The 25,643-nt window shown below is 41.0% G+C and overlaps 1 protein-coding gene across 1 annotated transcript in view; it reads right to left on the bottom strand.

The window, feature by feature from the left end:
* Positions 1 to 25,211, bottom strand: part of CTDSPL (CTD small phosphatase like) — a 78,229-nt gene extending 53,018 nt beyond the window's left edge. The window contains exon 1 of the mRNA XM_015812413.1: positions 25,084 to 25,211. Within this exon, the coding sequence (XP_015667899.1) occupies positions 25,084 to 25,159 (76 nt within the window). The 5' untranslated portion in view covers positions 25,160 to 25,211. The remainder of the gene's footprint in view (positions 1 to 25,083) is intronic.
* Between the last annotated feature and the right edge of the window lie 432 nt (positions 25,212 to 25,643).

A 25,643-nucleotide genomic window follows, 5' to 3' on the forward strand; every position in this document is an offset into this window, starting at 1 on the left:
CCATCTGGAAATGCAAATTAAAGTAATGTCCACTCTGTCTGACCACCCATCCTTCCCACACCAACTATATAAACGGGGGCAAACCCCACACTCACTAGTACTGATGACATTATCTAGTCCAGGGCTTTTCAACCTTTTCACCCATTGTACCACTTTTAGGATATGGCAACATGCGAACCACCAGTCGCCTAGCAAGCTGTCAAAAACTTGATGACCAAAAAAAAAAAAAAAAGGAAAAAAGTGATAAAGTACAGGTAGTCCTTGACTTAGTTCGCTTAGTGACTGTTTGAAGTTACAGTGGCACTGAAAAAAGTGTCCCCCAAGGCACAGCCAAGCAAGACACCTGCCTGCCCACCCGGCCGTGCTCTTCCTTCTGTCTGAAGTTTTCATTGTTGTGAGCATTTCTGTTGAGGATTGGCAGCGGGGGTGGGGTGAGGGGTTGTTTGATTTTTATTCCCCCCCCCCCCCCGTCTGCTGGGTGGTTGCAGCAGGTTTTGGTCACTTCACATGACCCTGGGACACTGTGACCGTCATAAATATGAATCAGTTGCCAAGCATCTGAGTGTAAATCACAAGACCCTGGAGATGCTGCAACATTCCAGCTGATCAGCGCTTCTTCAGGGCTCAGCAGTAGCACCAGGATCAGTGCTGCTTTCCAGCTGGAGCCTGGCGCTGATCCTGGCGCTTCCGCTGAGCCCTGACAGCCCCGAAGAAGCACCGATCAGCTGGAAAGCGGCACTGATCCTGGCGCTTCCGCTGAGCCCTGCCCTGCAGCTCCAGCCATCTCTTGCTCAGGCTTGTGCGGTGCTGCCACCGGTTCAGCTCATTCCCCTCCCCCACTACTTTTCTAGGATGGTCGCGTACCACCTGCCAGATGCCAATGTACCACAGGTGGTACCCGTACCACTGGTTGAAAAGCCCTGATCTAGTCAGATAATGAAACATCTGCAAATAAACAACCAAGCTTAGACAGCACTCAAGGTCTCCACCAGAAAAACTCTTTATTAATATAAGCAAATGCATGTCCTAAAAAGGATTATTTGTTCAGTATCAGGAATGGAAAGCAGTGAAGCTTTTAGACATGAAGCGGCAATCAAATCTCAGGTAACTAATACCAACAGTACAAGGAAACACAATCAAAAGCTAATTTTGTGTGGAGTAGAGAACGAACATAGGGAGGTAATTCTGAAGAATCGGTTTGATTGTGTATTTAATTTCCTGCCAAAGACAGAAAACAATACAATTCAGAATCACACAAAATGGTTTCAAACTGAGGCCAAGGACTATAATCTTCTTGCCACTGTTCCAAAATGTATCCAGTTCATTTGATCCACTTATTTTCTTCACTTGAAAAAAACTTCCTTTATGTATCAAATAGAGGTTGTCAAGATTTATATGCAAAACTCCCACCCACATTCTCACTCTTTTTATACTAATAAAAGCAAGTTGCTTTTGGAAAAATAAGCTAAAAAACATGATTATTAAATAAGCTCAATCAAACACAGACACAAGACTAGCCTACTTACATCTCAGGAAATCTGCTCAGACATCCAGGTCAACAGTCAACAGAATTTTGTGTGTCCAATTACTTTTTTTTCCTTTTTGCTTCCTTTGCTACTCATACACACACTGAGGCATACATTTTAATCCTGTTTACTGAAGATCTGCCATAGTTACAGTAAGAAACATTTTTTTTAAAAAAGAAATCTCAATAAAATCAGTACATCAGCCTATGGTGCAGTCATTAAAGTATAGGTCTGGCGTCTACAATACCCCTGGTTCAAAATCAACCTCAACCATGGAAGATCATGAGAAAACTTTGTGATGTGATTCACTTTCAGGTTGTTGGATTGGGGGAAAAAAATAGGAGGATGAAGTCTCTAGAGTTCCTGTTAAGAAGAAGATTTTTAAATTTAATATTATAGAAAAATATATTGGGTCACATCTAGAATAAATCAGCTGCAAATAAGGCTTATCAGTTCAAAGAATTTAACTCCATCTCCTTCAACTACCAGGGGCAGGCAACCTTGGCTCTTTTATGACTCGTGGACTTCAACTCCCAGAATTCCTGAGCCGGCATGGCTCAGCCTGGAAACCTCTCCCTTTCCCCTCAGCATGGCTGGCTCAGGAATTCTGGGAGTTGAAGTCCACCAGTCATAAAAGAGCCAAGGTGGCCTATCTCTTAACTAGACCAAATACATTTGTGTATGTGTATATGTATGTATGTATATCCCCACCCTCTTTATTATTTTTACACATAATTTCAAGGCGGCAAACATATCCAACACATCTCCCTCCTTCTATTTTTCCCACAACCACTCTGTGAGGTGTTTGGTTGAGAGAGAGGGACTGGCCCAAGGTCACCCAGCTGGCTTTCATGGCTAAGGCGGGACATGAGCTGCTTTCTATCCTGATGCCTTACCCACTAGACCAGATTGGCTCTCTTGTTAATAGCTACAATGGGATTGGCTGATTTGAACAACCAATTCATATAATCATCATCCTCATTTTAGCCATTATCTATCCACTGCAGGATGAAGGCCTCTTCCTCACATTTCCAACCGATAGGGTCCTGAGCTTTCCTTTGCCATTTGAGCCCACAATACTTGCTGATGTCGTTTCTCCATCTTTTTTTAGGTCTCTTCCGTAGATGCTTTATAATCAAGCGGGATCCATTCTAGGACTGCCTTGGTCCACCTGTCATCTTCTTGCTATGTGACCAGCCCGTTTCCATTTCAATTCTTTTACTCTTTTGATGATACCGTATACTTTCGTTTGTTCTCTAATCTATGTGCGGGTCTTTCCATGTTATCTTGTGATGCCAAGCATTAATCAGTGGAACAACCTGCCTCCAGAAGTTGTGAATGTTCCAACACTGGAAGTCTTTAAGGAGAGACTGGACAGCCATTTGTCCCAAATGGCATAGGGTTTCCTGCCTAACTAGGGAGTTGGACTAGATCAGCGGTTCTCAACCTATGGGTCGCGACCCCATTTGGGGTCGATCGACCATTCACGGGGGTCGCCAAGCAAAGCTGTCCGCCATTTTTTTCCCCTTTTCCGGCGGGTGCCTTACCTCCCTTGAGCTGGGCCAGCTGGTGGTCGGCCTGCTCCGTCTCTGCCGCTTGCCAGCTACACCTCGGCCGGCGCAGGGGGCGGAACCACGCATGCGCAGCGCTCCCGGGCAGGGAAAGTCCTCGACTTACGACTGGTTGGGTAGTCCTCAACTTATGACCGGTTTAGTCCTCGACTTACGACCGGTTGGGGATCGCGGCATTAAAAAGGTTGAGAACCACTGGACTAGATGATCTCCAAGGTCCCTTCCAACATCATCATCATCATCATTATTATTATGGATCATCGCACAGTCAGCCAGATGTTCAGACTGGATTTGGCATTTTTGTCTACCTATCGAGTCCTTCCCAAGGACCTGGGATAGGCAGATGTGGATGTTTGATGGTATTACAAATATCGTTGCAGGATGGAAGCAGTTCCTAGTAAGGCCGCCTTTTGCAATTGACTAATGGTGAATTTGTCAATGCCAATGGTGTTCAAGTGGTGCTCCAGTTGTTTTGGGATTGCACCCAAGGTGCCTATTACTATTGGTACTACCCTTGCTTGCCTTTGTCACAGTCTTTCTATTTCTATTTGTAGGTCTTTGCATTTTGCTATCTTCTCCAGTTCTTTCTCGTCTATTCTGCTATCTCCAGGCACTGCCACATCATCATTATTATTATTATTAAACTTTCCATGGCTCTTTGCGCCACTCTTAGCTTTTGTATCGATTGTGAGGTTAGTCTCCATGTTTCACTGCCATATCTTAGAACAGGTAGCACACACTGATCAAAAACTCTTCTCTTTAGGCCTAGGGAGTAGTTGTTTTTGAAAATTATGCTCAACTTGCATATTGTAGAATTGCACAAATCCTTCAAAAGAAGTTCTCTGGGATGCATAAGATTATGTGGGAAGCATTCCTTCTCGAATATCCAAAGTTACTGGACCATCCCAAAATGGGTCTCTCTATATACAATACATAGTATGTATTTCACTATCTATATTAAAAGACTTGAATTATTTTAACCTGACAAAAAAGCAGGTCTAATTATCTTGAAGAACTACTTGTTTGGATCCCACATTCATCTACTTCCCACACTATTCATCCTAAGGAAAAAAAAACCTCCCTTTGCTGCCCTCTACTCCCGCTAAATAGTATTTAGCAGGAGACTTTTAGTTTTGTTATTTAGCCATACAGTACTACAGTCTCTTGATTCTGAATTGAGAGTCTTCCTTGAACTTTTAATTTTGGTACAGTACTACAAAGAATCTCAAATTAAATGTCACTTTTTGTGATTTTTTTTAAAATAGAATTTTTCTTCCCCAATGTATAGCTGTACCACTTCCCTAAATGGACCTAAAGGTCAGTTCAGCTATTTCAGTTATTTCCATCAATTAGATTTTCCCCTCAATCATCCGTATGAGTCTCATTCTCTCTTTCTAAAAATTAACCCTCAGTATTTCAGTAATTGCAATATTTTACATTATGTAGATTGCCTTGCTTGGATGGAACAGAGGCATATAACCCCAACTCTGTTGATGAACAAATTTAAGGCTTCAGCATTTGAGATGAATTTAAGTCTTAACCATCATTACTAAAAATCTAACTTAGATCAAAGCATTTATAGCCAACTCTGTAAATAAAATACTTGTAATCAAAATCATTAATATTAACAATGCCTATTACTTTAACAGGCATTGTCAGATTAGTAGTAGGAAAAGATCTACATATGGTAAACTGTAAGCTTCTTCTCCATTATCACCCATTTTTTTAAAAAAAACCACATTTTAGAAAATTCTAAACAGTTGACAACCATTCAAAGTGAATGAGGATTTTAAAGTTTTTCACTAGCATTTCATGCTGGTACAAAATTAAGCCTGCATATTTATTTATCCCACTTCCGGATTTCTTTGTAGATACTCAATAGATCCCCACAAGCCAAATTATGCTAGATTTTTTCTGCAGTGCATCCCACTGCCAAATCAAGTGCCAATAGAGGATACAAGTCCAGTAAAAAATTTTTAAAAGGAACCATTTCCGAAAACCACTCACATCAAATCATACTTGCACAGAAGAAGCCAACTTTCTTGGACAATCCAGCAAAAGCCGATATAGATTTGAAATACTAATACTATTGCTCAATGATACTACACCAGTGGTGGCGAACCTATGGCACGGGTGCCAGAGGCGGCACCCAGAGCCCTCTCTGTGGGCACGTGCGCCGTCGCCCCAGTCCTAGGCCTTCAGCTGGGTTTTATAAAACCTTTTCGCTTTACGCCTCCGCCGCCGTGTGCAAAAAAAAAAAAAAAAGGTTCAATCAATCAGTCAATTTCAACTTCTAGCGGGAAAAAAAAGATCTTGCAAAGTTGGAATTGATTGATTGAACTTTTTAGTCCCACCCAGTCTGCCGTTACCACCGCAGCCACGCCCACCCAATGGGCCACACCCACCCGGCACTCGACGATGCATAAGTGGGTTTTGGGTTGCAGTTTGGGCACTCGGTCTCTAAAAGGTTCGCCATCACTGTACTACACCAAGGAGAAACATGCTGGTTACTAAAGATGTACCTCATTGAAATCAAATCGTGGCACATCAGAGTACAATTTAAGCAGGCATGTGACTTGAGAACAGGAATATTTTCAAAACAGAGTCATCTAAATATCTAAAACTAATATATTTTCCCAGCAAAGGGCTCACAAAACTAGTATTCTTCTATCTCCCTGCTGCTGCATCCACTTTTACTATCCAGCAATAAGCTCTGTGCGCTGTTTTACTTAACTGCAATATAATATTGTTAAAGAAAATATGTTCTGAAGATCAGAGTGTGACCCAAAATTCATACCTTCAGGTGTCATACTATCACATTTGTTTTCCATTTATAAAGATAATAAAGGTGGGATATATATAGCCCAATTTTAACCTTTGCTACAAGATATCCTATCTATATGTTTTGAATAGGTGTTCAAAATTATTTCCAGGTGTTAATTCCAGCAATAGCCTTGAGCAAGCATTGTGGCAATCACTTATATTTATGTGGTCCCAATTCAACCCATCAATGTTCTACAGAGGCAATTTGGCCAGCCAAGCAAAGTTTATGGAATACAACAATATTCATAAGCAACTAGTGAAAAACATTTTTAAATAGTTAAACCAGGGGTAGTCAACCTTGGCTCTTTTATGACTCGTGGACTTCAATTCCCAGAATTCCTGAGCCAGCTTAACTGGCTCAGGAATTCTGGGAGTTGAAGTCCACGAGTCATAAAAGAGCCAAGGTTGACTACCCCTGAGTTAAACCATCAGTAAACCACACAGTGGTGCTTAAAATCTTGTGAACTCTTTTAAATGTTCAACATTTCTGTATGAATATGACCTAAAACACGTTCTGTTTTCCATACCATTCCTAAAAATAGATAGAGAAGACAATGAAATAAATGAGTCAAAAATATTATATGTGTTCTTTTATTTATTGAAGAAAATGTTCTAAAGCTAGATATTTGTGTGGGGCAAAAGTATGCCAGTCTTTGCTTTGGGTAACTGTTCCCCTTGAGCAATCATAGGCTGCATTAACAGAGGGATAGAATCAAGATCACGTGAAGAGTTAGTACCAATTTACAATGCCTTGGTAAGGCCACACTTGGAATACTGTATCCAGTTTTGGTCACCATGATGTAAAAAAGATGTTGAGACTCTAGAAAGAGTACAGAGAAGAGCAACAAAGATGATTAGGGGACTGGAGACTAAAACATACAAGGAATGGTTGCTGGAACTGGGTATGTCTAGTTTAACAAAGAGAAGGACGAGGGGGGACATGATAGCAGTCTTCCAATATCTCAGGGGCTGCCACAAAGAAGAGGCAGTCAAGCTATTCTCCAAAGTCCCTGAAGACCGGACAAGAAGCAACTGATGGAAACTAATCAAGGACAGAATCAATCTAAATATAAAGAGAAATTCCCTGACAGTAAGAACAATTAATCAGTGGAACAACCTGCTTCCAGAAGTTGTGAATGTTCCAACACTGGAAGTTTTAAGAAGAGATTGGACAGCCACTGGTATAGGGTCTCCTGCTTGATCAGAGGGTTGGACTAGAAGACCTCCAAGATCCCTTCCACCTTTCTAATTCTGTTAAGTCATAGTTGCAACTAAAAGTTTCTGATAATTGAGGATTTATTTATTTATTTACTTACACACACACACACAAACACACACACAAAGATATATATCCCATCACTATTACCTTTATAAATAACTCAAGGTGGTGAACATATTCCAACACACCTTCTTCCTATTTTCCCAACAACAACAACAACAACAACAACAACAACACAACAATTTTAGCCATTCTTTACAGAACAGTTTTAACTCAGGGATGTTTTATTTATTTAATTGGGTTCTCTTTATTTAGTTTTAGGGCAGATCACATTTTAAGTCATATTTATGAATATTCAAAAGGTTTTCAAACTTCCGTACCATCATTTTCTCAAGAAAAAAGATGAAGAAAAGATCAGTGTTAACTGAGCAGATTCTGTCAATTAGCATTCCTTCCATGGATTTTAGGTCAGAGGAAACAATTAAAGAATTAGAATGAAAGATACAAAGAACTCTAGGTCACTTTCTGATCACTCAAGGAAAAATGAAACCTTTGAAAAGGCACCACCCGTGATGTAAACTGAACGTAAAAGAATCTGATGGTATCTGAAAAAATGAAACAATAACACAGCGTAAAGTTGTATAGAGATTTTTCAATCTATACAAAGGAGCCCTTTTCCTTTCCAGAGCGCTGCTTTGCAGGTATTTATTCGCAAGCCACTTTGTTCTGCAACCTCACATTAATACAAGATAGTATCCACTGTATTTATGCTCTATATCACGTGCAAGTCTGATGCAATTGCACAAATGGAAAGAATTCTGAAGATTGTGTGTGCTTTATCCTTTTGTGGAGATTGTGGAGGAATATTTCCCAGCTGCAATTCTGAGATAAATCATACAGACCATTGAAACATTTTTGGGGGAGACAGGGGGGGGAGGTTGCGAGGGAAGCTGCTACATTCGTGTCCATGTGCCAATCTAGTATATGTTCAAATTTAACCTGCCATCCACAAGTATCAAGCCAACATCTCACAATGATAAATATGGAGAAACTACAGTACAAGGCAGTTGTGAATTTTCTGCTTGCAAATGCCTTCTCCCTGCTCCAGATCAAAATCCCTCTCCAAATATTTGCACAGCTAGTTCTACATCTTGGAAGACTTTCTCACAAGTATGGGTCGCAACACCAATAAACTGGAAAAGGCATTAATTCAGTTGCATAGGGAAATCATGTTCAATTTTCGATCAAAAAGTCAACGTCCTATTAAGGGCAAAATGATACCAGGTATCTAAGCAAGACTTTTGCAATGTCAAGAAGAAGAAAAATCTAATGGAAATTGGGTTGAATCAGACTTGTCTCTTTAGTGGGATTAGTGAGTGTGTGTGTGTTTAGGTAGATGGGTAAGAAGGCAGATATTTAATATATGTATTAATTAAACATCTATAGCCATGCTACTGTGAAAACGCCTGATTTCTTCTGGTCTAGGAAGCTAACCAGAGTTAGGATTGGTTAGCACTTGGATGGGAGACCACCTGGGAATACTGCATGCCAGAGATCCCCAACCTCTGGGCTATGGCCCCCTAGTCAGCCATGAGGGGGTTGCAAGTGGGCCGTGGAAACAGATGCTGAGTGTGTGGACCACCCTGTTGATTTGCAAAGCTGGAAACGTCGGGGAACTCTGCTCTATGCTGTAGGCCAGGGGTGTCAAACTCAATTTCATTGAGGGCCGCATCAGCATTGCGGTTGCCCTGGGGGGGCGGGGGGAGGCGTGGATGGAGTGGGTGTGGCCTACTGGGTGGGCATGGCCAGCTCTACATTGTTCGCGTCAAGGGTGCCTGTGGGGGCCTGGGCAGGAGTGGGACAGATCTGGGGATCTCTGGCAGAAGGGGGTGGGACCGGGGCAAGCGCCAAGGCATGGTCCATTTCTTCATTCCTCACAAAGGGTGACACCTCTCCAGCATGCACCCAGGAGGCGGGGCCAACACAGCAGGGGCTGGTTCCTCGCTGTTTTCAGACGGCCTTGTGGAGCTAAGACTGAATGCGTTTCAGCATAGACGACCACCACAAAATTGTACATTGGCTCCCGGCTGTCCTGGGCCAGGGCCAAGGCAGCAGGGGCCGTTCCCTCACTGTTTCCAGGATGGCTTCGTGGGCCACATGAAACCACTTTGCGGGCCGCATCCGGCCCCCAGGCCTTGTGTTTGACATTTCTGCTGTAGGCTGAGAGAGCCAGTTTGGTCAAAAAGGCACCAGGCTAGAAACCAGGAGACTGTGAGTTCCAGTCCTGCCTTGGGCATAGAGCCAGCTAAGTGACTTTGGGCCAATCACTTTCTCTCAGCCCTAGGAAGGAGGCAATGGCAAACCATTTCCAAAATTCCTTGCTAAGAAAACCACAAAGACGTGTTTCTGAGAATCAGGCATGAATGAATGGAAGAAAAAAAAGTACTAGCCACACATGCAAAGGCTCCAAAATGCAGTATGTATATCTGGAATCCAAGCTTTGCTATCAAGATGGTTATGGCTATATTATGAATATAATAAATAAAGTATCCTGTGGCAACACACCGAACCTTCACAATGTTCAAACATTTTCGGCATATGGAAAACTGGATCAGGTAGAACATACAGATCTTATCGCTTTGAATCAGCAACCACACAACAGTTTCACAAATCATGACCAATGTGGGAGAGCACTCCCTAAAGTGTTGCCACTGAATTAAACACGTTATAGACAACAATCACAATTTTTAGCCTACCCCTTCATCACCAATCATGCTAAATATCAAATAAGGTAGTTATAACACTTCCACAATTATTCACGTAGCAAGTATATTCACTGATATTATGATTACTGTTATATTATCTAAAATCTTAAATATTTGGAATTACTACTATTCTGTACAACGAAAGCAAGCAGCCCTACAGACTATGTGTTATTGCGCAACCATAAGATCACATATAAACGTATACAAAGCACAGTGTTTTATGAGTATTTCTACAATAATCAGAACAAAAGCCTTGGGCTTTAATTAAGTAGAATTCTCTGTTTCCATTATCTTCCTGAAGAAGACCTACTTCTGAAGATATCAGATTTTTGCTATTATGCCATCAGATTTAAGCTGAGATTAAAACTCAGTTTTCACATAATATCCTGCCTACGTGCTTAGAGTGGTATCTTGGTACTCAACTGCTTTGAAACTCATTGAATTTGGTACTCAGCAGATTCTGACATGAAATTTTGTCCCAGGACTCATTGTTTGTTTGGTGCTCAATGCATAAACTGGAACTTGTTGTTGATTGCTTTGTGACTCATACATAATTCCTTATGGGAAAATTTTATTTGGTACTCATTGCACCACATGGAACCAATTAATGATGAATGCCAAGGTATCACTGTATTTATACAAAGCTCACCTTCAGAACACAGAGTTTACAAAGTAAGGGACACTGAGATTTTTCAGATTGCCTGAGTAATTTGAATTTTTGCTGCTGGACATACAGTTCTCATCTTGAAACTGAGCATAATGTTTTGAGATCCTGCACTTGTGCTAAAATGAACTAAAAGAGCCACATCTGACAAAGGTAACAAATTTGCTTTGGTAGAGAATTGTTTGTCAATGTGTACAAACACAACCAACATGTGATTAGCTCCAACGAAAACATTTTTCACATGAGGCATACTTTGAGCAACTAGATTTATTTTTGAAAATGGATAATTTTTGGCTTTGGGTTTAAATCCCTTTCGGACCGAGGGAAATATATGTAATTATCAGGCCACTGATATTTTATTACAAACATTATTGGATGCATATGCTTCCTTCCCTATTTAAGAATAATTTAATAATTTAATGATTACTATGTGATAGCATTTCTATAGGCAAATAACATGTATAAGATATGCAGGTAGTGCTCGACTTAAGGCCACAATTGAGCCCAAAATGTATGTTGCTAAGTGAGAAATTTCTTAAGTGAGTTTTGCCCCATTTTATGACTTTTCTTGCCACATTTGTTAAGTGAATCATTGTAGTTAAGTTAGTAACAGAGTTAAGTAAACCTGGCTTCCCCATTCCAGAAGTGGTGAATGCTCCAACACTGGAAGTTTTTAAGAAGAGACTGGACAGCCATTTGTCCGAAATGGTATAGGGTTTCCTGCCTGAGCAGGGGGTTGGACTTGATGACCTCCAAGGTCCCTTCCAACTTTATTATTATTATTATTATTATTATTATTATTATTATTATTATTATTATTATTATTGCTGCAACAGGTTATGCAACCTTAATAAATGTGAACCAGTTGTCAAGCATCCGAATGTAAATCACATGACCCTGAGGATGCTACAACAGTTGTAAGTGTGAAAAATGGTCATAGGTCACTTTTTTCAGTGCCATTGTAACTTTGAACGGTCACTAAATGAACTATTGTAGGTCGAGGACTACTTGTACATGCAATTTCAGTGTAGTTTCCCCTCCATATGTACAAAGAAAAACTTATCAACATGATTAAGATATGTTTGGTTCAGTCTTTACACTCACGAAGCCCATTTATTGTGGTTCCTTAAATAAGTTCCATTCAGTTATAGTTCCTATGGGACAATTTGCCATTGCATTAAGGTACAACTCCTTCTACTAGGGATGAGAACAGCACAGATATCTAAAAACGTAGCTAATGCCAAGAGTATTTTAGGTATTATTTTCTCAAAAAGAAACGGAAATACTAATTCAGAATTCAAGCTGCAGAGAACAGAACATTTGCCAACATTAAGCAAGAACACCAACAGTTTGGCAACTTTTAGATATAGCCTAAGTAGTCACAATTCACCAAGAAACCTGGAAATTATTATTGGAAATAATAAAGAACAAAGACTAAAAATTTAAAGAACTGTTGTAGTCATTTCATGCAACCTAATAAACTTTGTATCTTATGATGTAAAGGTTCTGTGAAATATACATTGCTTAGTACTGTAAATTAAAGGGTCTTTTATTATTTATTTATATCCCATGCACATTTATTTCTCTTCTGTCATGTTCTCATCATACACAAAATAAATATTTTTTATAAATAACTCAAGGCAGCAAATGTACCTAATACTCTTTCCTCCTATTTTCCCCACGACCCTATGAGATGAATTGGGCTAAGAGGCAGTGATTTACCCAGTCACCCAGAAATTGTTCATACCTAAGATAGAACTAGAACTCACTATCTCCTGGTGATCGGCACAAAGTCCCCCAGTTGCCTAAGTGGGGATTAGAACTCACCGTCTCCTGGTTTTAGCCTGGTGCCTTAATCACTAGACCAAACTAGCTGTACCTCTGAGTTAAACTCAACTCTTGGTGACTTTAGAAATATATTCTAAAGAGCTTTCCACTGCCTTTTTCTGGGATTTTAAAAATATTTAAATCTATCCTGCAACTCTAGAATTTCCTGTTGGTCTTCTACCCAAGTATTAAACAGGCTCAGCCTTGCTTATGTCCTACCTAACCTTAGAACAGGGTCCACAAGTTGCTATCACATGTTTAGTATTAGTGGGTTTGCTTCTTCATTCATAAACAGTTTCAATGTATGCAACCCTTTAGCTTCAAGCTCTTATATCATTTAGTCTGTTGTTTGTCTTTTACATTTGTTAATTTTCTCCCATTTTGTTTTTTATTATGTGTTTTTGCATCCTATTAGGATAATCCCTTTGAACCGAAAGCCACATTAAAAAATGTTAACATAACAACATGTTCAGCTTAGTTCCAATCCATATGGTGATCCTCAGCTGCGAGCATAACAAACAATTCCATATAAATAGGACTATATCTAATGCTATAAACCAGTGGTGGCGAACCTATGGCACGGGTGCCAGAGGCGGCACTCAGAGCCCTCTGTGGGCACGCGCGCTGTCGCCCCAGTCCTAGGCCTTCAGCTGGGTTTTATAAAACCTTTTCGCTTTAGGCCTCCATTGCCGTGTGCCCCCCCCCAAAAAAAAAAGGTTCAATCAATTTCAACTTCTCGCGAGAAAAAAAAAGATCTTGCAAAGTTGGGATTGATTGAACTTTTTAGTCCCACCCAGTCTGCCGTTACCACCGCAGCCACGCCCACTCAATGGGCCACACCTGCCTGGCATTCGATGATTTATAAGTGGGTTTTGGGTTGCAGTTTGGGCACTCAGTCTCTAAAAGGTTCGCCACTGCTATAAACTAATGGTTACTCATGCAATTAAACTTAGCTTTGCTCTCTTTTCCTCTCTATCAGCACACACACACCCCGCCCGCAGCACATCCAGCTCTGGTAAACTGAAGAAAGCAAGATGAATAATCCATTTTGCTGGCATATGTCATCGCATTCTTAAAGTGATTTCATCACTACTACAGTACTGTAACCAGTTATAAATCTAGGAATTCTATATGATATATAGAATATTGAGCGCAGGCTAATGGTGGGAGTATCTGATACTTATTATGGTAATCCATTCTAGGCTAGCGATTAATAAACAAGTGTTTCTCAATCTTGCTGATTTTAAGATGTCTGGATCAATTCCTAAGATTCTCCAGCCAGCATGGTTCGGATATCTTAAGAGTTGTGGTGGCGCAGTTGTTGGAACGCAGTATTGCAGGCTGACTCTGCCCACTGCCTGGCGTTCGATCCTGACCAGTTGAAGGCTGACTCAGCCTTCTATCCTTCCAAGGTTGGTAAAACGAGGACCCAGATTGTTGGGGGATATATGCTGACTCTATAAACCGCTCAGAGGGCGGTAAAGCAGGGGTCCCCAACCCCCGATCTGTGGACCAGTACCGGGCCGCAGCATGCCAGCAACTGGTCCGCACAAACAAGCAAAGCCCCATCTGTGGGATGCAGGCAGCACACAAAACCACACCCCCTCCGGTCCATGGAAAAACCTCTCTCCACATAACCGGTCCTTACTGTCCAAAAGTTTCGGGACTTCTGCTGTAAAACACTATGAAGTGGTATGTAAGTGCCATTGTTGTTGCTATTTAAGTTGCCATGGTTGAGAAGAGACTGTTGATCAATGACCTGTGTGCAGACAGATGTCTTTTAGGGGTCCTTGGTGCTCTCTGAGCTTGGTTGTTTTCTTGCAGACGCTTCATTACCCAAACTAGATAACCTCATCAACACCGATTATGTTACCTACTTTGGGCGAACGAAACATCTGCAAGAAAACCACCAGAGAGCACCAAGGACCTCTCATTTCAACCCTGTGTTACAAATATTTTCCTCTATCAGATGTCTTTTAATTCTCCATTGTTATTAAAAATAGAATACACAGTAGATTTTCAAAACCTCCCTAAAGCATGCCAATGCTTATTCCAATATGAATAAGTGCTGCTCAAGGACAGAATCTTATTAGAGTACTTATTTACTCTTCACTAAGTTTCAAATGCTCGGGAATTCCCAATTCTGAAATCCTGGTGCTGTGTAATAGCCTTCTAACATGAAAGTAAGCCATTCTGCATTCATTTACAATGGGAACAGGACTGTGGCAGACTTCCCTTGGAAGAATTGTCACCCATTCAGAACTACCATGCACAAATTTCTCCAGGCTACAAATATGTACTGCCGCTGTGAATCACAAGTGGAGTATTAGCACCTTCCCAAAATACTCTTTATTCAATTCTTCATTAGAGATGAAGAAAAAGAATGTTAATATTCATTAATGTTCAACTAATTATAAGCATACAAATTATTTAATCCAATGGAGGAGCCCATTTCTACAGAGTGCATCTTATTGTTTATTTATATTTTATATTTCTAAACTACCCATCTTCCTCAAAGAGGGGCTCTGATTCTCCATGCTCTTAAGGAATGTGTAACCTCAGAGACAATAACTCCTTTGAGATTTTCCGTGTCAAGAATGCAGTATGGTTTCCTTATCAGACATGAGATGACAAGAAGATAATTCAGGTTATAGGTAGGTTTTCTGTGGATATGGCTTGAGAATTGAGTGTCAGATTAAAAAAATACCTCATTCCTACCTATGAATACAAATTACCACTTCTCTGCCTTTCTTATTTACACCGAATCTGTACTACAAGTATAGCCCTCGACTTACCACAATTGAGCCCAACATTTCTATTGCTGGGCAAGATAGTTAACTGAGTTTTGCCCCATTTTACAATCTTTCTTACCACCGTTGTTAAGAGAATCATGGCGGGTACAACACAGTTAAGTTAATCTGCTTCCCCATTCACTTTGCTGGCCAGAAAAACGCAAAAGGTGATCACATGATCCCGGGACACTGCAACTGTCATAAATGTGAGTCAATTGCCAAGCGTCTGAATTTTGATCACCTGACCATGGGGATGCTGCAATGGTCCATGGGGGAAAATGGTCATAAATCACTTTCCTCAATGCTGTTGTAACTTCAAACGGTCACTAAAAGAACAGTTGTTAAGGTAAGGACTTACCTGTATAGCATTTACTATCAGTTTTTGCTTTTGATGACAATCTCTACCTCTTGATCTTGTCAGGAGTGCTTTTCCCTACAAAAGTCTCACAGAGGTCTTTTCCCTCTACAAAGGACACGGAGATGGGTACAGTTCATCGATACCCATAAAAATATTAAGGGAAAAAGAACAGCAGGTAATAAGAAAAAAATGTCCTTATTTTCTAAAATAAAAAAGCGCAGGTAGCTGGGAAGAGCAAACCAAGTCTTATGTCTTGTAAATCATTACTTTATATGCTGGTATGTGATGCATTGTTATGTTTATTTAATGGAGATACTATTAGACAAAGTGTTCAAGAGGAAAATACCTAATTACATACCCAACTAAAGTAAGAGATCTGAGTTCATTCTTTTCAAGAGAATAGTTAGCAAGTTATCATCTTAAAAACGTTTTTCCTAGAGATTCTATCCTGAAGAATGACCTGGGACTGCCCACCCATATTGCTTCTTCTTCATTCCCCCCCCCAAAAAATCTTAAAATATGAGTATCTAGATCAGGAATGTCAAACTCAATTTCATTGAGGGCTGCAACAGCATTACGGTTGCCCTCAGGGGGCCGGGTGGGTGTGGCCAGGGTGGGTGCGGCCTACTGGGTGGGTGTGGATGGAGTGGGTGTGGCCTACTGGGTGGGCAAGGCCAGCTCTACATCGTTCACATCAAGGGGGCCTGTGGGGGCCTGGGCAGGAGTGGGGATAGATCTGAAGGTCTCTGGCAGAAGGGGGTGGGACTGGGGCAAGTGCCAAGGCATGGTCCACTGGAGGAGCCTCACTGTTCCTCTCAGGCCATGTGGGGTGGGGGGGCTTATGGAGCTAAGGCTGAATGCGTTTCAGCATAGATGGCTACCACAAAATTGTACATTGGCTCCCAGATGGCCTGGGCCAGGGCCAAGGCAGCGGGGGCCGTTCCCTCACTGTTTCCAGGAGGGCTTTGCGGGCTACATGAAACCACTTTGTGGGCCGCATCCGGCCCCCGGGGCCTTGTGTTTGACATGTCTGGTCTAGATAAAGAAAATAGATTTTTATCCTTCAGATTAAAGCTCCTGAAATTTAACTTTTGCCCGCCTGGATGTACAGGAGGCTAAGCCTTGCTGCAGGCGGCAAACAACCTCCCTTTTCAAGCTATGTTGGCATTAGCCTTCGTTCTCCTCTGACACAAAATAAAAGGAAATTGCATTGTGTAGCCTACAGTCATATGCACCCATTTAACTACATTGTAGCACAGGGGAAACACTAGCACTCTCCTTCCTAGGAGACTGAAAGGAAAACAGATAATCAATATGGCCAGGAAATCTAGAGGCCTCTCTTTCTGGGCCTATATTATATTCTGCTGCTGCTGTGCACACGCTAATCTGAAAAGTATTTCTCAGTACCATTTAATCCATTTCACACCCTTTAAGTGGCATAACTAGATGAAAGAGATGTCTGGAAAATGCAAAAGACTCGAGAAACCACACTTTCTTTCCCCTGAAGCAAACCAAATACTATGGCAAAGATGTAGAAATGAGATAAGAGCATTCTTAACACTCATTAATATTTAAACAGGTTAAAAACTGTTGTGCGGGACAGGCATCCCTTAACTTAGGATGGCAGTTGGGACTGGAATTTCCATCACTAAGTGATGCCGTCATAAAGTGGCAATTCCTGCAGTCCCAACTGCCAATGTTAACGAAATCCCAAGATTGTTAGCTGAGGCAACTTCCTGCTAGCTTCCATAACCAGCAGTCAGTGGGGGAGCCCGCAGAAGACTGCCAGTCCCAGAGTGAAAGGTAGGTAAGTGGCTGCAGCTAGGTGGGGCAATGAGATAATGCAGGAGAGGCACCACAAAGAGTGCAAGGGCATGCACAAGAGGCACAGCCCAGGTTGGAAAGAGTGTTGGTGCACAGGATTTCAGTGTAGATCGGGGGGGGAGGGGGCAATGTATGAATGCAGAAGGGCTGGGGGAGAGCAGCAGGTAGGCAAGACTTAACTTAGCAACTTTTTGACCTTCCCTACCGGTTTCCCATCTATTTTCTGGAGAAGATTGCAAATGGAGACCATGTGATCAAGGGGCAGTGCAACTGGCCATAAATGTGAATAGGCTGCCAAGTGCCCCCAGATCATGACCACATGACTGGGGTGAGGGGTGCTGGGACAACCAGAACTAAGGACCGGTTGTAACCACCATTTGACAATGCTATTGTAACTTTGAATGGTTGCTAAATGAATGGCCACGGGTCAAAGACGACCTGAACTTAACTGTTTTTAGCAAGAATTCTTCATTTTATAAGATGGAAGCCACATCAAAATGACCCCATTACTGCTGGCTGCTCTTTCTCCTTTGGTTATTAGTCTTGATGGGTAGCACCTGCCACCGGCTGAGAAGCAGTAGTTATAACAACATCACCTAAAAGAACACTGTCCAAACTATAGCTTTAGAAGTTACCCCTTGCACAATTGAGTCAGGGAAAGCAACCATCCATTTCTCTAGGCACAAACATGTAGCTTTGGCTGGTTATTTCAGGATTTTAAAAAAAGGAAAGACTTCACCAGATTTTACCTACCAAATTAGATGCCTAAGGCAGAAGTCGAAAGCAAGAAAAGAACACAATTTCCCCATCCTTTAATCTGTAAGGGAGAGAGGTCATAGTGCCACCACTTGTTAGATGCCTGGGAACAATACATGGTCTATTAAGCATCTTTTATCTTGCTTCCTTGTATTTCACATGCTTTGTAAAATATTCCACATGCTTTTAAAGTCAGGCTTATAAACAAGAAAAAGAAACCATACATATGCAGTGTATAAATCTATTAGACTATTGATAGGAAAGATGACTAACTAAAATTTGAAGACCTCAATAGCATTGCTTCACAAGTTCCATCCACTGAAAATATTTCCATGTCATTGCTACTATACAATAGTTCAGCGCCATTGAATTCACACTGTATCCCCTTATTGTAATATCAGTTACATATGAATTATAGAATATCAACATGCCAACAAAAAAAAAAAAAGATTGTGCTTAAAATCCCAGCACTTGATCACTCTTCAAAAGCACTTAATTAGCAAAGCACTTCCAAGAGTCTGGAAAGAAATTATGATTAAGCATGTTTAAAGCTCAGGATGAATTACAAATATTAATCTGAAATGACTATTACTAGAAGAAAAAGAACTTTTCGCTAATTTTCCCATTAACAGCAATCACTACTTTTACTGAATGAAAACCACAAGCATTGTTCCAATGAATAAAAATGACTTCGACTTATATTACTATATTCAAAGTCCATTATATCAACACTAAAAAAGTTAAGAGAAAAGTTCTACATAAATTTGGTTACATTGTTTAAACATTTCAATGCTTCTATGTATCTTACAATCTTTTATGTTTTGATTTCCCCCCCACAAAAGTCAATGCTACAGAAAATTTTATTTACTTAGACAGCCACTCAGCTTACCTGTATGCTAACTCCAGGCACGTCACAAAACAACAGTAGGAACATCTACACCCCCATTAATACCATGTAGGAGAATATTTGTAGCTGAGGTTAAACTGGGGTGAGGAGTGGGGGCGTTTGATGCAGACATTTCAAGAAAATGACCAAACTCAAGAGAGCACCAAGGATCCCACCATAATAGCAATAGCATTTAGACTTAAATACCACTGCATAATGCTTTACAGCCTTCCCTAAATGGTTTACAGAGTCAGTGTACGGCCCCCAAAATCTGGGTCCTCATTTTACCGACCTCAGAAGGATGGAAGGTTGAGTCAATCTTGAGCCAGTCAGGATTGAATTAATGGCAGTCGGCAGTTAGTCTACTCCGTCTAAACACTCCGCAGTACTCCGTTCTAAACACTGTGCCACCATGGCTAATACAGATACTTCCCGACTTACAACCACAATTGGGATCAGAATTTGTTATTAAGAAAGGTGGATGTAAAGTAAATTGCACTTGATTTTATAACCATTTTGCCACACTTGTTAAGCAAACCACTGCAGATATTAAGTTAATCATATGGTTGTTAAATGAGTTTAGCTTCTCCCATTGACTATGCTTGTCAGAAGCTGGCTGAGACAGTTACAAATGGTGATGCACATGATCCAGGACAACGCAACTGTTGTAAATACATGCTAGTTGCAGAGCACTCAAATTTTGATCATGTGACTAAGGGGATGCTGCAACAGTGTGAAAACAGATTATAAGTCACTTTTTTTCAATACCAATGTAAATTGAACAGTCACTAAACGAATGGTTGTTAAGTTGAGGTCTTCCTGTAGCATAACAACTACTCCATATATCAACATTCATTTTGAAGGTTACGAGCCAGCCAAATATCTAAGGCAAGAGAAGAATATTTTGAAAAATCTATTTATTCAGCAGCATCAAAACACCCAAATGCAATTTATTTGTACTTATTTGTGGAAAATTAGTTATTTAAGCATTCCTACCATACCTTTTTTTTCTCTTTTTCATGGTTATTTCCAAAAATTATACAATTACTGTATATCCTTATACGGCTGCTTAGACATCATCCCTTTTAGGTAAAATGCAAATAACATCAACATACATGGGAGATTTATATACTGCTAGGCAGCATTTTTATACGGAACAAATTATAATACATAGTTTGAAACCACTGAATTTCATTGCAAAACCAACGTAAATGTAGAGTGGCAAAGAACCAGAAAATGCAGACAAAAGTTTGTTTATTTCTTAGTAGATTGCAACCTCTTGTTTACTGTAGATAAAATTCCTGTGGTTGCAAAATAATGTAGTTTGTGTGAGATTGACTGGATTAATGAAAAAAAAAAGAAGTAATATTATTTTAGCTGTATATTTGATCTTAAATATTTAAAAAGCTAAAGCTTCATCAGGGAGCACAGATCGCTTTGTCAAACTTGCTATGATGGTCTGTATAGCTTTCCCCATTTTGAGTGTCCACCAAGTAAGCTAGAAACTTGCTTACCCACCACTCATTCAGTAACCATTTATAGTTGTGACGGTGCCGAAGGAGTGGTGATTATAATCTGGGTGCTTGCAGTTACATGATCATTATTTGCGGATTGTTCCTGCCAGCTTCCCCAGAAGCACTGGGGAAGAAGTTGCTCTGGTTCTCCTCACCTTCATGTGTTTACGCCATGCTACCCATTCTCACCCAAGGCCTTTCTGGGCTTATTATGCTGCACCATCTAATCTGTGGTCTGTCTGTATAGGCACTCCTCGACTTACAACAGTTAGTTTAGTAACTGTTCAAAGTTACAATGGCAGTAAAAAAAGTAACTTATGGCTGTTTTTCAGAGTTATGATCTTTCCAACATTCCCCCTGGTCACGTGATCAAAATTCAGGTGCTTGGCAACTGTTCATATTTGTGACCGTTGCTGTGTCTCAGAGTCATGGGATCCACTTTTGTGACCTTCCAACAAAGTCAACGGGGAAGCCAGATTCACTTAGCAATTGGATTACTAACTTACCTACTACAGTGATTCACGAAGCAACTGTGGCAAGAAAGATCATAAAATGAGGCAAAACTCACTTAACAAGATGTTCTCACTTTGCAACAGAAATTTTGGGCTCAACTGTAGTCGTAAGTCGAGAACTACCTGTATTTATGTGTGGCCTGCCTCTCTCCTGCAATTCATGGCCTCCTCTGGCTACCCCCTGAAGCATCCCCCATGCCCCTTACCTTCCAACACTTCCTGCTTAATGACCTGCACGTCGTAGGATTAAAATGGCACCTGGGACTGTTAATATTGAACGATGCAGTTGTATGATGTTCTGCTTTTTGATTGCAATGCTTAGTGACAGCAATCCTGATGCCAACTGCTGTCATACTCCGAGGACTACTTTTATCAGATTATGATCATGCTGTCTGGGGAGGACAAATCTTTTGTTCTAACATCCTTGGACAACATCTGGTTGGAGAAAGTTGGGTGAATATCTTCGGTTAGATTTGGGGAAAAACCACACTCATATCTTTGTTTACTGATAAAACTCATAGGTAGCCTCCTATTTTAGTAAGCCCCCCTCACACGGCTGCCATGAGCAGGTAGTCCTCAACTTACGACTACAAAATAGCCCAAAATTTCTGTTGCTAAATGATACATTTATTGAGTTTTGCCCCATTTTACAATCTTTTTTGCCAGTTAAGTGAATCACCGCACCTGTTAAATTAGTAACACAGTTGTTAAGTGAATCTGGCTTCCCCATTGACTTTGCTTATCAGGAGGTTGCAAAAGGGGATCACGTGACCCCAGGACACTGTGACCGTCATAAATATGAGTCGGTTGCCAAGCATCTGAATCACATGACGATGGGGATGTTGTTAGGGGTTGCAAGAGTGAAAAATGGTGATAAGTTATTTTTTTTTCAGTGATGCTGTAACTTCAAACGGTCGCTAAACGAACTGTTGTAAGTCGAGGACTACCTCTATAACAAATACAGCCGAAAGATAAGGTTCCCAATGTTTTTCTGTAGCCCCTCATTTCCTGGGGACACTAGCAGCGTTTCCTCATCTATCCTATTTTCTGGGATCAGACAGAAATAGATTTTTATATGTGTGATGCTGCTGTATGGAAAAAAGTAATAAAAGCCTTTCCTTTCCAAACTGCAACACAACTGAGAATTCTGGAAGAATTTCCTATGCAGTTGGCACCTTGCCCACCAAAGGACATGGGCATTCCCAACTAACAGGCAAGTGCTTTTCACCAGGAGCAGCAGGATGGGCACAGGCAGTTTAGCCCAGCCTCCCAACCACTGCATCCCAGGTCAAGAGAAGACAAAAACCCTTCTACCTAACACATGCAATGATGGCAGCTGGCTCAAACTTTATAGGAGAGAGGGCACAAGAGAAGATTCTCTTCCCAGTTCCAGAGTAATAGCTAAATTTAATTATTTTTGTTCTATTAAATAAGGCCAAAAAAAAAGGCAGTTTTTCATAAGCTGGCATATTACTGTACCTAAAAAGGCCTAACAATCTAGCTCAAAACCTATTACACTTATGTGAAAATAAACTCTAACAAATAAAATGGGATTTGAATACACTGGAGGAAAAAACGATCCTGAAAACCCAAATGTTTGTTTACCAAAGTATCTCAAATTCTGGACCCTGGCCAAGGCAAGGGTCCTATTCTTTGAGTTGAGATTAATTTCTTCTCAACTTATAGACACATAGTTTTTCTGGCATATTACGGAAAAGGTTAGCCACTGTCTTCTTTGAATTAGCCTAGTAATCTCCCATTGAAGATCTAAGCCCAAATGTGTTTAGTTTCCAAGCTCATCGGTTTCAGCCAGGTAATGACACTAGTGGTCTCCAGTATTATTTATTTACATTTCATATTATAATACAATCACAGTTAATCAAACCAAAGGCTAATGTCCCATCTTGTAAACCTGTAAATGTATAACTGTCTTATAAGCCTGTGGGGATATATGACAGATAATAGATAAAGAAACTTAAGCATTATAGTAGCTCTCTTTCTCTTTCTCTCTCTCTCTCTCTCTCTCACACACACACACAGACACACACACAAAAGGCATGAAATCAAATTATACCCAGTGTCAGGAGCTGAAAGAAGACTTCTTCTCTAATTCTGTAATAACTTTACAGTTAAATCCTCTTCAACAGTTGAGTTTTTGCTAAATTGGTTTTAGTGCCTTTTTAAAAACATAAGCCTAATAGTGAAAAATTCTAAATCCATGGCGCTCACCCAAATTTATTAACCATGGTTTAGAAATCAGGAGCAATTTTTAAATTAATCTCTAATTTTAATTATGTTTTAACTAAAGCTGTCATTTTCTAATCAAGTATCAACTAAGAGAATTGTAGTTGATAATCATTTAGGACAATTGTTAACTAACCTTTTTTTTGTTCAGGAATAGCATTTTTGAGACACATAGAGAGAGGAGGGAGGGAGGGAGAGAGAGGGGAGGGGAAGGGGGGGGTGGCAGACAAACATTCAACTTTGCCTGATCCATTTCAACCATGGTTTTAAAAAGGGTGAAGAATATTATCAATCTGAGCGACTGGTGCAGAAAAGCTTTATCTGCAAAATGTATTTGTATTTGTATTTCTCAAAAAAATCCTAATATAAAAATAAACAATAATTTCTCAAGTTTGTGAATTTATCATTTTACCAATGTTGCACCTGGGATTATATACTAAATGCAATAACTCTTCACCATATATGTTTTATATATGATTGCTAATCAGATTTCCACATATAAGTATCACAAGCAAGATTTTTTAAAAAATCAGAATCTCAAAACATTCCTTGCATATGGAGGGACTGAGAGAAGAAAACACGACTATTCTAAAAAATTAAATTCGGATAAGCTATAAAGAAATTTAAACCTGCAGCAAAAAGTATCTTTTTCCATTATTTACACTATCAAGAGATATGATAATTAAAAGGAAAAAATCACAGAATTAAAGAACAGAGAGACCAGAAAAATAAGATGTAGAATTCCAATCCCCTGCAGGATGCTCCAGCCTTCACCAGAAGATTACTGGCTATTAACCTGCACAATCCCAGATCAAACAAGTACAGAACTGGAACATACATACAGCACACTAAGCACAGCTCCAAAGCTCAGTAAATGCTTCTCTTGTATAAGAAAAAAATATGTTATTAGCCTTAGGATTATTATTATTATTTTTTCAGGTAAGTGCACATACTGTATACATCAGATTTTGTTCATCTCTTTTTTTTTAAGGCCCCTATTCCCATAACACATCTACACAGCTAAATATCAATTGCAATACATTTCATATTTTAAAGGTTGAGGACAGTACTTATTTCTAAAGTTTTGCTCCATCGACGAAGCCTTAATTCAAGCCTTCCATCTGTTTAAGAAAAACATAAAAATAGTCTGTCCAGGTTTCCCACCAGAGGGACGCTGCAAGGCACCTTCTATTTATTTTGGGATGAGATCTTAAAACAGCATGCGTATGACCCGTTCCGTTTTGCCCGTCTTTTTTGGTTGTCAAATGTTCCCCCCTCCGTTTCTTCAATGACAGATTCGGCATGTACCCTGAACAAAATGTCTCCAGTCCCAATCCCCATTTTGAAGGGATCCTTAAAACTGCCTCTCCCACCAAATACCCCACAAGTGTGCCCCCCCACACACACACACATGGCAAGATTTCAAAAGTCATCCTAATAAGCTCAATAAAGGTCTGGTCTGGTCTGCCCTGCCAGTGCCCTGGGTTTAAGCCCAGCTGGCTGAGCAGAAGAAGCAAGCTTACCAGAGTTGGTGTACTTCAGCCTACGAAGGAGTTGAGAGACAAACACAGGCGGGGGAAAAAAATGCATGTTATTTTTAAGCGCTGTATTTAATCAATTAACCTGTTAGGCTGGAAGACATTCGCCAATGGGATGGAGAGGCACGATTTCCCCCCCACATACACACACAGGCACCCCCCCCCCATCTGCTTCACACACACCCCGCGGACACAAACCCTAACCCCACCAAGAGGGTGGCTCGATCACGGTTTAAGGTGACCCACCGAGAACCAACTTCTCACCTTTATCCTGAGAGCAAGACAGGATTTCTTCTTCTTTGGGGTTAGTCACCTGGGTGATAATGGACGGGTGGTCCATGGAAACTGAGTGCGCTTTTCACCTGGCTATTTATTCCCTCCCAGAGGCAGCTTCGGTGGGCACTTTTTAATTAAGCTTTTTTCCTTTTAGGAAATCGGGAGGCGGATTTATAAATGGGGCGACGGGGGGAGGGAGGGGGGGCAAACCACTCCTCCAAAACGAAGCCAAACCAAGCCACCACCCCAAAAGAGGGGGGGAGGGAAGGGGGAGGGGGTGGAGTAGCCGGCCAAGCACACCCCGGGCTGAGGGAGCCAAACCCTCCCCGGCAGGGGGGGGGAAAGGGGGGAGGGGTCCTAAAACTGCTCCCCTCCCCCGCCGCTGAGGTAAAAGGAGCGGCTAAAGGCGCAAAAATGCCCGCGCTGACACGGCAGGCCAGCGGAGCATCCCTCCCCTCGTCCGCCGCGGCCCAGGACAGCCGCCCTACTACGGCTCGCCCCGGGCCCCGGCGGGGTTTCGGGAAGGGCGGGCGACCCCCGGGCAGACC

The sequence above is a fragment of the Protobothrops mucrosquamatus genome, unplaced genomic scaffold, assembly GCF_001527695.2.
Source record: "Protobothrops mucrosquamatus isolate PMUCROS unplaced genomic scaffold, P.Mucros_1.0 scaffold81, whole genome shotgun sequence".
NCBI classification, from domain to species: domain Eukaryota; kingdom Metazoa; phylum Chordata; class Lepidosauria; order Squamata; family Viperidae; genus Protobothrops; species Protobothrops mucrosquamatus.